This window comes from Amphibalanus amphitrite, unplaced genomic scaffold (assembly GCF_019059575.1).
Source record: "Amphibalanus amphitrite isolate SeventyFive unplaced genomic scaffold, NRLGWU_Aamphi_draft 000662F_arrow, whole genome shotgun sequence".
Classification (NCBI taxonomy): domain Eukaryota; kingdom Metazoa; phylum Arthropoda; class Thecostraca; order Balanomorpha; family Balanidae; genus Amphibalanus; species Amphibalanus amphitrite.
The window spans coordinates 102,401-114,629 of NW_024882156.1; the positions used below are offsets into that span (position 1 = coordinate 102,401).

Genomic DNA, 12,229 nt, shown 5'->3' on the forward strand with positions numbered 1-12,229 from the left:
TGATCGCATCTAGAGCCGCTAATTTGGCTATTTTGACCCCTGTGACCCCTGAGTCAACCTCCAAAATGCGGCAAATGCGTCATAGGACACACGTCATTGCTGAATCTGAAGCTGATTCGCAATATAACAGAAAATCCCGACTGCAAACTAACAACGGCCAAATTGCCCCACACCCCCGGCCAAATAACCCTGCTAGTGGGGCAATTTGGCCGCCTTGCAGACCTTTGTAATACGTCACAATTTCAATATAAGTAATTACTCTATCATTTCAAGTTCACTTTCCAGTAAAGTAAAATGAATGCGACACCTGCCAGCGTTGAGAAAATGCAGAAATGTGTCGTCAATTTTAAGTTATATCGTTTTCTAAAAAAAGCGGCCAAATTACCCCACTCTCTCCTACCCCTCGATACGCTCCGATGACCCCTAATCAGCGCACCTGGAGCCGGCCTTGACGGGCTTGCCGTTGTGGAACCACTCGACCTTCATGGTGTGGTCGGAGACGGGGATGAGGCGCGACTCAAAGTGCGCCCGCTGGCCCTCGCGGATCTGCACGCTGGCCAGCGAGGTGGTGAAGACGGGCGCCTGCGTGGTCACCTCGTCCACCTGCTCGGCGCGGCTGTACTTGGACTTGTCCTCGAGGAACTGCAGCTGCTGCATACTGGTCGCCTCGTGCTGGCTGGTGGTGATGATCTTCTGGGCGGCTGCGGTCACGGCGACAGACAGTCACACGCAGCGTAACGAACAATACACGGAGCTTGAAGCGGTTATAAACAACTGATGCATAGCGTGAAATAAATGATCAAGTTTTGGAGATCGAGAAAGAGCGGTAAAGTGGCATATGAATAAGCAGCTAAAACAACTACAGCGATGGTTGCTAACTAATTCTGCTGCTAAATAGCAATGTCTGCGATAATCTTAGATTGGACATGACATGAATATGCGCTTGACCATGACACATTACATTCGACTGCTTATCGGTCAACACTTCCCCCCCCCCGGCTCCCGCCGATGACCGCTACTCACGGGACGTTTTAAGGATGGCCGACGTCTCGTCGTAGCCGAGCCCGTTGGTGGCGCGGCACGTGTAGATGCCGTTGTCCTCAGCGATCGTGCCGACAATGTCCAGTGCCACGTACCCGAAGTCGTGCAGCGGACGGTGGCGGTGGCCTGCCGGCGGGTCGGGGCGGTCAGCCCGCTCTGGAGAAGCCCCATTAACACCACGGAAAAATGCATCAACTCCTGCTTTCAAACTAATTGTACTGCCCAGCCGACGTCCCCTGGTTGCCACTTACCGACCAGCTTCTAATGCGGCACCAATCGAATACAGACCAGCACCTTCACAGTTGTAGTCCAGACACTTCTTCGGTACTTGCTGTAACTATGACTTATGAATGCAACACAACGGCTGCACCCGGACTGCGTACCGCCCATTGCTCCCCGGTGTTTGATCACGCGCCCAGTCAGCGTCCCCCCCCACGGCCGGGGTCACCTACCGACGGTGATGGGCTTGCCGTCCTTGAGCCACTCCACGCGCAGGTTGACGTCAGTGACTGGCTCCACCTTGGCCTCAAAGTGTGCCGTCTGACCCTCGCGCAGGTTCTCCTGAACGGCGGGGATGGGGCATTCACACCACCGACCACGTGACACCGAGACAATATGACGGCGAGTCATGATACGAAAACCTGACACCGACACCATCTTGACATGACGGTGACACAACTTTAGCATTGTTTATAAGGATTTCCGTACCCCTGTCTTTTGCTATAAATACAGTAAATAATGACGTTACAAATGCTGAGAGCTGGTGTATCACTCGACAGTGTCCCCTCCCCCTTTCTTCCGTGTCCACTGTCCACGCCGTCCGTTCTCACGCACCTGGTGTTTGAGCTGGGACACGAACTTGGGCTTGATCTGGACCATCTCGTCGAGCCACTCCTTGCGCTGGTAGCGACTAGAGTCCTCGATGTACTGGATCTGCTCCATCGTCTGCGGGTGCTCCGTGTAGTGGTCCTTCTTGGCTGCAGACAACACACATAACAAAACATGGTGTTAAATTGACACAATAAATGACATTTTAGCTATCTGAAGCATATATTTTCAGATTTTTGTAAGAAAACGTTGCAAAGGACTAGTTTGTTAACACTAAAAAAGAAATGTCAAAGATTAACCCTCGCATGTGTAGGGGGGGGGGGGGGGTCGGATGGACCCCCTATGGTTTCTCGCGAATAACTCGCGTAAAAGCGGCCGATCGCGACGAAACTTTCAGTACCCTCGCATTGATCAATTTTACACCTACCCTGAAAATTTCATGACCCTGACCTAAATGACCTTTGACCTGTGACCTCTTTTCCGAGACCATGTTTGGCCGGAATCGCGATTTCGCGTATGTCGGCTCGCACTAGCCGCGTGTTTGCAAGCTTTTCGTGGTTTCAAACGTTCAAACATGTGATTTGATGTTACTCCCGTGTGTGTCAAGGTCACCTGAAGGTCAGGTCAGGCCATTGACCTTTGGTGACCTCGGGTGACCTCGGTTCACTTTTTCGAGTTTTACATGTTTCTAGGCTAGTTTTTGGAGCTGAATTCGAATTCAGCAACCATTTGAACATTTACGAAGTAGTTTTGGTGACTTCGTAACATGTTACGAAGCTGTCAGAGGCGGTTGACACGTACTACGAATACCCGTCACGACGCCTACTGGTTGACCTGACCTGACCCGACCTGGTCTAAATGCTTCAAGACATCATCTGTGATCAAAACTAACACGATATTCGTGATCAGCACCCCGAAAAACCCCTTAGCAGCCACACTTTACGACTTTCTAACAGGTCCCGATTTTCCCGACTTTGGGTCATTGACCTGACCTGGAAGGTCAACCAATGACCTAGGACCTTAAAATTGGGTATCATCGGCTTCCTCTCGTCACGGGCAACATGCTCGTTTTTTCCGCGAAGCTCTAGCTCGATCAGGGGCCAAACGGCAAGGGGGGGGTCCAACCGACCCCCCCCCCCCTACACATTAGAAGCTGGCAAACGCCGCACACATGCGAGGGTTAAGACAAAAGCGAATGAGCCCCGTCCCTGTGACCTCTGATGACGTCACCCACCGATGACGCGGATGGCGGCGGAGGTGACGGCCTGCCCGAGCCGGTTGGTGGCGCGGCACGTGTAGATGCCGGCGTCCTCCGGGTACACACTGAGCAGGTCCAGCGCCACGTAGTCGAACTCGTACGCCGGCCGGAACCGGTGGCCTGCGCGCAGGGCAGCACCGGCGCAGGTCAGTGAGGGGCCAGGTGTCAGTGCGGCAGGTGAGAGGTCGGTGGGGGAGGTCAGAGGTCAAATGAGAGCGTCTAGAATGGACTTAAAGGGCTGGAGCGGAACATAAGACGATGATTCTACTTGAGCAGTTTGTCGAGTAAAATAGATAGCGAAAACACGTAAAACGAACCAATTAAAACTTCGAAATAACACAAAACATAGCATACCACTTCCTGTAAAAATCAGTACTTACAATCTATGTAGTTCATAAACGCACACTTCGTTCAATGCTATATTTTACTACGAGTAAACACTGCACGGCAAGATTAACCCGCGCCCGGCTGGGGGTCCTGGATTTCCACGCCCTGCTGGGGGGGTGTTTGAACACCCCCCCCCCTTGTAACTCGGCTCCTGGGCCACGTAGCGATACGCGGAAGGCGGCGTTCGAAAGAGCGTCAAAAATAATGACGAAATCACTTCGGTCAATTTTTTGGTCAGGTCAAAGGTCAGGTCACCAGAGGTCATTGAAGGCAAAATTTCGCCGATTTCCAGGTCGAATGGCGAAAATTTTCCAGAAACCAACGCATAACTCGGGAACCAATAGAGCTACAGCGCCGCGGAAAAGCGCATTCGATAGCCCTATTAACGCCCTTTCTGAATAATTCTCTCAGATTTGACCTAACGTCAACGGTTTTGCCTGCAGGGGGCAAAAACTGCAAAAATAGCCGATTTTTTCGGAAACAGTTTTTCTGCAATAACTTTTGACCCAAGCCCTGTACGAGCTTACTTTTACCGGCATCGTGTTCCTCTCGTCAAGACGCATCGAATGACCTATAACTTGACCTTGAAAGGTCAACTTGAAAATTTGACCTCAGGTCAAGGTCATGACCTGACCGGAAAGGGTCATGTTGCATATCAGTCGATCCGTATCGTCGAGCTGAACACATCTAAGGCGTTTTCATCGCTCTAGCATGCCTCGCGCCGCCGTTTTTGAGATATTCGCGAAAAACCACAAGGGGGGGTGTTCAAACACCCCCCCCCCCCCCAGCAGGGCGCGGGTTAATAGGTATTAGTGTCATCACAGCTAAATAAACGGCCTCTCGTCTCGGGTTCGTTTTCCCGGTACGGACGTTCGGTCCGCGGCCGACTCACCAACTTTGAGCGGCTGGTCGTTGACGAACCACTCGACCCTCATGCTGTTGTCGCCCACCGGCTGCAGGCGACACTCGAGGTGCACGTTGGTGCCCTCCATCGTCTCCACGTTCCGCAGCGGTTTGGTGAACGTCGGCACCTGGCGCGCGCCCGGGACCGGTCAGCGGCGAGATCAGACAAGGCAGCCAAACACTACCTCACCTGATATCCGTCACTGGACACACCATGTGGGACAATTACATAGCACTCCCAGTTAACACGGAAGTCTAATAGCCGAAGCACAACACTATGAATTTAGCACAGAACAATCTCGCCATGACACTGAAATATCGCCAAAACATCGCCTGCCAAACATTGGTAGTCCCCCCCCCCCGTCCGCCGTCCACACCTGGTCGGTCCCCCTCCCTCAGTCTGCCGGTCACCTCTCCCCCCCCCCCCAGTCGGCCACTCCCCTACCCTCAGTCCGCCGGTCACCCCTCCCCTCCCCCAGTCCACCCTCACCTGGTTGACGTCGGTCTCGACGTCCTCGCGGCGCGCCTGGCGCGCAGAGTCCTCCAGGTACTGGATCTGCTCCAGGGCGCCGTCGTGCTGCGGCTCCGTGTCCACGGCGGCGCGCGAGACCACGCGCACGGCGGCCGACGTGTGCGCCGAGCCCAACTGGTTGGTGGCGCGCGCCGTGTACTCGCCAGAGTCGGCCGTCGTCAGCTCCAGCACGTCCAGCGCCACGAACCCGAAGTCGCAGTAGGTGCGGAACCGCGAGCCGATGGTGATGGGCCGGCCGTTCTGGAACCACTCCACCTTCATGGTCGGGTCGTTGAGCGGCTCCAGGCGACACTCGAGGTGCACGCCGCGACCCTCCGCCTGCGGCGGCTGGTCCTGGAAAGCGCGGCGCAGCCGACAGCGTCAGCGGCAGTCGACACGTGTAACGGGAAATCGTAAGATTATTATCGGAAATTCGCTTGAATGAAGTCCCAGAACTTGTCAATGGTATCGGTCGCTGACAACAGCATCAGTCGGCACAGGTAGCCCCCCACCCCCACCGAACAGCACTCGGTGCAGCGCTCACCTTCAGCGGCTCGATGAAGACTGGCTTGGACTTGCAGTAGTCGCCGATGTCGTAGCTGGGCTCGACGAATTTCGACTTTTCCATCTGCGCGGTCTTCTCCACCACGCCTCGGTGCATGGAGGAGGTGTCCACCGCCTGGCGAGCTGTACACACACACAAACGGTAAACCACGTAAGCCATAAAACCCTAATTTTGAATGTGTAAAAGATAAAAAAAAAATCGAGGTCGGTCGGCATACGGCTTGACAAACTTTGCACGAACCATCTTTCGTGACAATAATGTAGTTAGAATCGAACACAGCAAGCTTTTCCGCGTTTTCATTGCATAGGGAGGACAATGAGGTTTTCCCCGTAACCCTCTGCGCTGACCAGAGCACGACTCACCCTCGACCTTCATCTGCGCCTGTGTCTCGGCCTGGCCCAGCGCGTTCCTGGCCACCAGTGTGTAGGTGCCGGCGTCCTCCGGCTTGGCCCCGGTGATGTCCAGCGCCACGTAGCCAAAGTCGAGCACCGTCGAGATGCGGTTGGCGGGGGCCAGCGGCCGGCCGTTGTGCAGCCACTCCGTCTGGGGTTGAAGGGCGGCGGCGAGATGACGTTAAAAAAGGTGGCAGACGGCAGCCATATGCGTCTGGGTGGCGTAATTAAAGTGTAAATAAGCTAAAACCACTTGTTATAAGCTAGAATTGGACTTTCACAGTAGCATACAATAAAAAAGAACGCCCAAGAAAGCTGGATTAGTTGAAGTCACAGTTGAAATAATTATTATACAATTATCATTAAATCATTAATCATAAAATTATCAAATCTAAACAGCTACCGGCAGACATGAAATGTGATGCTTCTGGCAGTTAAATGAACGTTAGACTCCTCTGTCCCAGTTCCCGATCCCGCCCACAGATTAGTACAAAGTGCCCGCGGACCTTCATAGTGGCGTCGTTCTGCGGCTCGACGCGCGTCTCAAAGTGCGCCCGCTGGCCCTCCCTGATGACGGTGGTGCCCTTCAGCGGTCCGAGGAACTTGGGCGGCATCTTGGTGACGGAGACGTCCTCCTCGACCAGGCGCTGGTGCCGGCTGCGGCGGCGGGCCGGCGCGCGGTCAGATATATTGCTCGTCACGGGGCCACCTCGACACATGGTGGGAGCGGAGTGGAGGTGGTGGGTAGCGGTTTTATCACCAGTTTAACTTCTGCAGCAATGACACGTCAGTGCACTTTGGTAGCCGGTTGCTCGTTGAAAGACACAATATTTTTATGAGCTTTCTAACTGCGGCCCAGGTGAATTCTGTACCGGCGCGTGTCATTGACCCCCCCCCCCCCCTCCCCCAACGATTCAGGAGAGTCGCCGAGAGTGGATGCAATGTAATGCGCACGAGGAGCAATGTTGCGAAAACTAAACCCGGTACCCGGTAGAGTTTGAGTGATCTGCTAGTTGTACAAGGCACGCTGGCGTGATGCCAAGCTCGTAATAGCAGCAAACAGTGTGTGACGACACGTCCCGGCTAATGCAGCAGCGAGCCCAGACACACCCAGTCGATAACACCGAGCCGGCGTCACCGCCCCCACCCGCCCGGCGGCCGTCAGTCTGCCGCCGCCTCACCTCGAGTCCTCCAGATACTGGAACTGCTGCATGCTCTCCACCTGGCTCTCGGTGACGATGTCCTGCCGGCCGACGCACTGCAGCGAGGCCTGGCACTGCGCCTGGCCCGCCGCGTTACGCGCCACGCACGTGTACACGCCCGTGTCGTATATGGTCACCTGCTTGATGGTCAGACTGACGTAGCCAAAGTTGAAGAACGTGGTGATCCGGGAGCCTGGGAACAGAAAGTTAATTGGTATACCAGCGGCAGCACTGCTTTGTGTGAGCTAAATTACCTTTATCTGGTAGGTATTTTTGCACTTGAGGCAAAAAGCCCTAAACTGAAATAAATGGCACTAAAAATAATATTGAGTTTAACACAGAGGCGTAGGAGTTTCCTGCAGCCCATATTCTCAGTCCAAAGAAAGGTGCCAGTGCCGTCCGTGTTCGGCGTGCCACTCACTGGCTTCCAGCGGCTTTCCGTCCTTGAACCAGTCGACCCGCAGTGTGGAGTCACCGGTCGGCTCCAGCCGGCCCTCGAAGTGCGCGGTGCCGTTCTCCGGCACATCGGGCGCGTCCCGGATGGGCTGCGTGAACCGCGGCGCCGTCTGTGTGTCCGCCAGGTCAGCCGTCACCTGCGGGTACATAATAGAGGTCACACGGGTCAGAGGTCAGCCGTCACCCTCGGGTCATTGGTGTCACACAGGTCACCTGCGGGTCACAGAGGTCACACAAGTCGACTGATGCAATGGTCCGGGTCCCGGCTTTAACCAAATAACCTTTGTCACGAAGGCCCTCCCCCGTCCGCCCGCCGTTCCGGCGCTGACCTGTTTCTGGATGGCCTGTTTGTAGGCCTCGAGCTGCTCCACCGACTGGATGTACTGCTGCTGCTCGGGGATGCCCAGGTCGCCGGTGACCGTCTCCTGCACGTGCACCACCAGCTGCGCCTGGCTGAACGCCTCGCCCACCTGCCGAGACGAGGGCACGGACCGGTCAGCACAACAGGGTAAACCCACCTGAATCACACTCAGACGCACTCACGGTGACCTCAGTTGTGGCAGACACAATCCGAGACTGCCATTACAATACAAATAAAACTGAGCAACTATGAGACAATACTTCGTTCAATAAGAATATATCACGGTGAGTTGTCCTGCTATTCCAAATAACAAAAAAGGCGTAGCCCCGTCCCTCGAGTTCCGCTCCACCCTGCCGGCGAGGTCCCCCGTGCCGCGCACGTACGTACGTACCTTGTTGGTGGCCCGCACGGTGTAGACGCCGGAGTCCTCGGCGCGCAGCTGGCTGATGTGCAGGGCCACGTGACCGAAGTTGTTGATGTTGGAGATCCGTGAGCCTGCCGACGGACAGTCAGTCACACACTCCGATACAGACAGGGTACAGCCGGCGGCAGTCACACGGGGATCGTCTCCTCACACACAAAGGCGGTAGTGAGGGAACCATATGACCCCAAAATCGGTAGTGGCCATCTCGGCTCTTCCCACACTCACTGGCGGTGATGGGCTTGCCGTCCTTGAACCAGTCGATGCGCATGGTGGAGTCGTTAACGGGCTCCACGTGCGCCTCGAAGTGGGCCAGTCCGCCCTCGTTGACGCCGAGCACGTCGCGCAGCTCGCGCACAAAGTACGGCTTCTGGTACTGCTCCTCCACCTGGACGGTCCGCATGTAGCGGTTGGCGTCCTCCAGCAGCTGGATGTGCTCCAGACTCTCCGGGTGCTGCGGCGCCGTCTCGATCGTGGCACGAGCTGCCGAGGCAGACGAGGAGGAAAGGTATCGTTAGGGGATCGAACAGCTTCACCAATTAACCTTACTGGTTGGTAAATGGAACCTAAAAATTAATAGATAAAGACAAACGACGCATCTTCTAGCGATTACACTACAAAATCTCTAGTTTGTATGTAGTTACGGTTTGCCGGCAAAATCGAGCTCAATTTAAAATGACGCCACCTCCTTCATCCCCCCCCCCCATCCCCGGCGCGGGTGCTCACGTCCGACGGAGACGCGGCACGAGGTCTCGTCGTAGCCGGCCTGGTTGACGGCGCGGCACGTGTAGACGCCCGTGTCCTGCTGGATCACCGTCAGCAGACTCAGCGACACGTAGCCGAACTTGTGAGTCAGCGTGGCGCGCGAGCCTGCAGCGGGGCAGGGGCAGGGGCGTCAGCCAACTATGGAAAGAACATCCGACGCACGATCACTGCTACATAGGTACTCTAGAAACTCCAACAAACGGGGATTATTCCAGCTATCAACCGCATGTTGAGTAAACTCTCGTCCGTTTTCCAGGGCCGCCCACCCCACCATCCCTCTGCTGCCACCGAAGGCATTCTGCCCACTCACTAGCGGAGAGCGGTTGGCCGTCGATGTACCACTCGATCCTCATGGTGGGGTCGCCGAGCGGCACCACGCGGGCCTCGAGCAGGATGCGGTCGCCCTCTGCTACGGCCGTGTCGCGCAGCGGGTGCGTGAACTGCGGCGGCTGGGAGGGCTGCTCCTCCTCCGGCCGCTGCGGCTTGGGCCGCGACCGCTCCACGTGCTTCAGGTGCACGATCTCCGGCTCCAGCGGCGCCTCGGGCGCGATCACCTGGGCCGGGGAGGGCGGGGGGTGAGTCTGGGAAGAGTCGAATCACATATGCCAGCTGAGGGAGTTATCGAGTGGGATGAAAAGGCTCGATTATCCCAATCGATATAACACATCACATTTGCTTTAACGATAACCATGTACGTGTCTGAATTCCGTTAGGGCCGTATCGCCATCAACATTTACAGCAAATCCAAACACTAGTTCCCAGCAGTACCCGTTCCCCGATATCGGGCCGGCCGCGGGACTGACCTTGGTCGGTTTGGGCAGGTGCAGCCGCCACGGCTCGGCGGCCGGAGGCGCCGGACCCTGGTCCACGTACACCTTGGCGCGCGTGGCCGTGCTGCCGGCCGCGTTTTGTGCCGTGCACTGGTACCAGGCGCTGTCCTCTGGCCGCACGCTGTGCGGGAGACGTAACCGTCATATGGAGTAACTCATAACAACAAGGAGACCTGCGCTTGTCAGCTAATGTTTGCGGCAAGCTATCCTGAATCTACAACACAACTGCGACTGGAAGTCCAAACAACCTGTTTTACCGGTTTAGTCATAATTGGTGAGGCAATAACCAACAATGATGAGCACCGGGCATGACCCGACCCCTTCCCGCCCCGCGGCTGCCACCCGCCAAGAGCTGTCAGAATCGCCGGCCTGCTCGCCAGTCCCCTCTGCCCGCCGGGGGACAGATACGGGCTGACCGGCCCCGCCCCGCGGCTGCCACCCACCAGGGGATGTCGATCATGGAGGCGCCGCCGTCGGTGATGATGTGCACGCTGTCGGACGGCTGCAGCGGCTGGCCGTCCTTCTGCCACGTGATGCGAGGCGTTGGCGCGCCCACCGCCCGGCAGCTCAGCGACACCGCCTCGCCCGGCTGCACGCGCACCGTCTGGAACCGCTCCACGAACTTGGGCGCGATCACCTGCTCCTTCTCCAGCACGCTCAGCGTGATCTGACGGCGTAGGGCGGCGGTCAGGGTCTGATGGGCAGACGCAGCGACTGGCGACTTGGGAAATAATAACTGAGCATGAGCTGCGGCAGTTTTCCTGTACGGTTGAAGGAGCTATCAGTTAATGCCCACCTGGTGGCTGACTTCGCCCGACTTGTTCCTGGCCACGCAGGTGACGGTGCCGGCGTCGCGCTGGCTGGCGCTCGTGATCATCAGCGCGTTGTTGCCGGCTTCGTTAATGAGCATCTTGTGCGTGGCGTCGTTGGCCACCGGGTAGCCGTTGATGTACCAGATCACCTGCGAAGGTGGAGAGAGGCGCCGAGATCACGGATGGTGAAGGATATGAGAGTCGTATCGCCGAGAGGCAGACTGCAGGAGCGACCACGGAGTGACATCGAGAGAGCGCAGTTTCAATATTCGGGACTGGCTTCGCGAGAGCCAATGTCACCGAAATCCTTCTAGGGGCTGGTGTCAAACAATGTTCCGTGAACGGAGTGACCCTGGATATTATCGGAGGCATCTGGCGGGCAGTGCCAGCCGTTTCGGTTACCGACTGTTTATATATTGTTGTTGGAGCGGCTCGCGGACCGGAGAGGGAGCCCGTTCCGCTCCAGTCGGCGGAGCGCTGGCAACACCCTCCTCCCGGCACAGATCTCTGCGCCCAGCCGAACCCTATCCGGGACGCCGCCTATTTTTACAGGTCACGAGATTCCAGCGGCCGGCGCCGGCAGAAACTGCGCACAGGTAACCCCGTTCATAGGACGTCACACATTACACTGGGGCCGGCGTGTCTCATAATCTGCGCCTCCTTTTAATCTCGGCTGTCAGCGCGCCGCCACAACACCTGTTTACGCCCGCGGTCGGGTGGCAGGGACCATCCGTCTCCGCGGCCGCGCCCCCGGCTGCCCCACTGCAGACGGCCCGGCCGCTGCAGACGCGCCGAAACCCACACCGAACGTAAACGGGCCCCGTGCCAGGCCACAGCCGGGATACTGATAAATCGTCCGCCCACGCCCGCGATCTGCCGACAAGGAGAGCACCTCTGTCCCGGGAGAAACACGGCCAGGACAATCCACCGTCGTAGTTAATTCACCGTATAGTAAACAGTACAGGCTAAATTCGTTCTGTGAATCCTGCGAGATACGATGGCGTATATCGTAACGTATCTCGCAAGAGCGTGACGTATAAATGCTTGAACGTGTCAGCGCGCCGATACCATATCTGTGCGCTCACTCGTTCGCACGCACATCGATTAAGTAAAAATCGTTCACGTTCGTCGCGAAAACCGCAGCCCGTCCGTCTTTCCCCTCCCCTCCCCCAGCCTTGGTGTCCGGCAGTTTATCCCCTCCAGTGGAAGCGCGTCCCGTCACGGCGCGTCACTCACGTCGGGAGCCGGTTTGCCAGCGGTGCGGCACTCGAGTCGGACGAGCTTCCCCTCCTGCACCTCGGTGTCGGAGGGCACCTTCAGGAAGCTGGGCGCCAGCGCCTTGCCCTCGGCCACCTCCTCGATCTGCGTCACCTGGCTGTGGGAGCGAGCGGCGGGGGCGCGGTCAGACTTAGCTGAGGGAGCGAGCCCGGTGGGGCGCGGTCAGACGGCGGGCTGGCTTCAGTGGAACACGCGGTCAAACACCGGGCTATGGGTTTC

The 12,229-nt window shown here is 57.0% G+C and overlaps 1 protein-coding gene across 7 annotated transcripts in view; it reads right to left on the reverse strand.

Annotated features, from left to right (window-relative positions):
* LOC122364220 (titin-like) overlaps positions 1-12,229 on the reverse strand; it is an 85,751-nt gene that overhangs the window by 51,346 nt on the left and 22,176 nt on the right. For all 7 annotated transcript variants that reach the window (XM_043334405.1, XM_043334404.1, XM_043334403.1 and 4 more), the window contains exons 7-27: positions 11,969-12,107; positions 10,717-10,881; positions 10,364-10,587; positions 9,894-10,041; positions 9,401-9,644; positions 9,052-9,195; positions 8,554-8,808; positions 8,296-8,399; positions 7,873-8,013; positions 7,509-7,680; positions 7,067-7,280; positions 6,392-6,542; positions 5,856-6,036; positions 5,473-5,615; positions 4,908-5,282; positions 4,407-4,545; positions 3,104-3,247; positions 1,876-2,018; positions 1,494-1,602; positions 1,024-1,167; positions 437-701 (exon numbers count right to left, since the gene is read on the reverse strand). In XM_043334405.1, the coding sequence (XP_043190340.1) occupies positions 437-701; positions 1,024-1,167; positions 1,494-1,602; positions 1,876-2,018; positions 3,104-3,247; positions 4,407-4,545; positions 4,908-5,282; positions 5,473-5,615; positions 5,856-6,036; positions 6,392-6,542; positions 7,067-7,280; positions 7,509-7,680; positions 7,873-8,013; positions 8,296-8,399; positions 8,554-8,808; positions 9,052-9,195; positions 9,401-9,644; positions 9,894-10,041; positions 10,364-10,587; positions 10,717-10,881; positions 11,969-12,107 (3,744 nt within the window). The remainder of the gene's footprint in view (positions 1-436; positions 702-1,023; positions 1,168-1,493; positions 1,603-1,875; positions 2,019-3,103; positions 3,248-4,406; positions 4,546-4,907; positions 5,283-5,472; positions 5,616-5,855; positions 6,037-6,391; positions 6,543-7,066; positions 7,281-7,508; positions 7,681-7,872; positions 8,014-8,295; positions 8,400-8,553; positions 8,809-9,051; positions 9,196-9,400; positions 9,645-9,893; positions 10,042-10,363; positions 10,588-10,716; positions 10,882-11,968; positions 12,108-12,229) is intronic.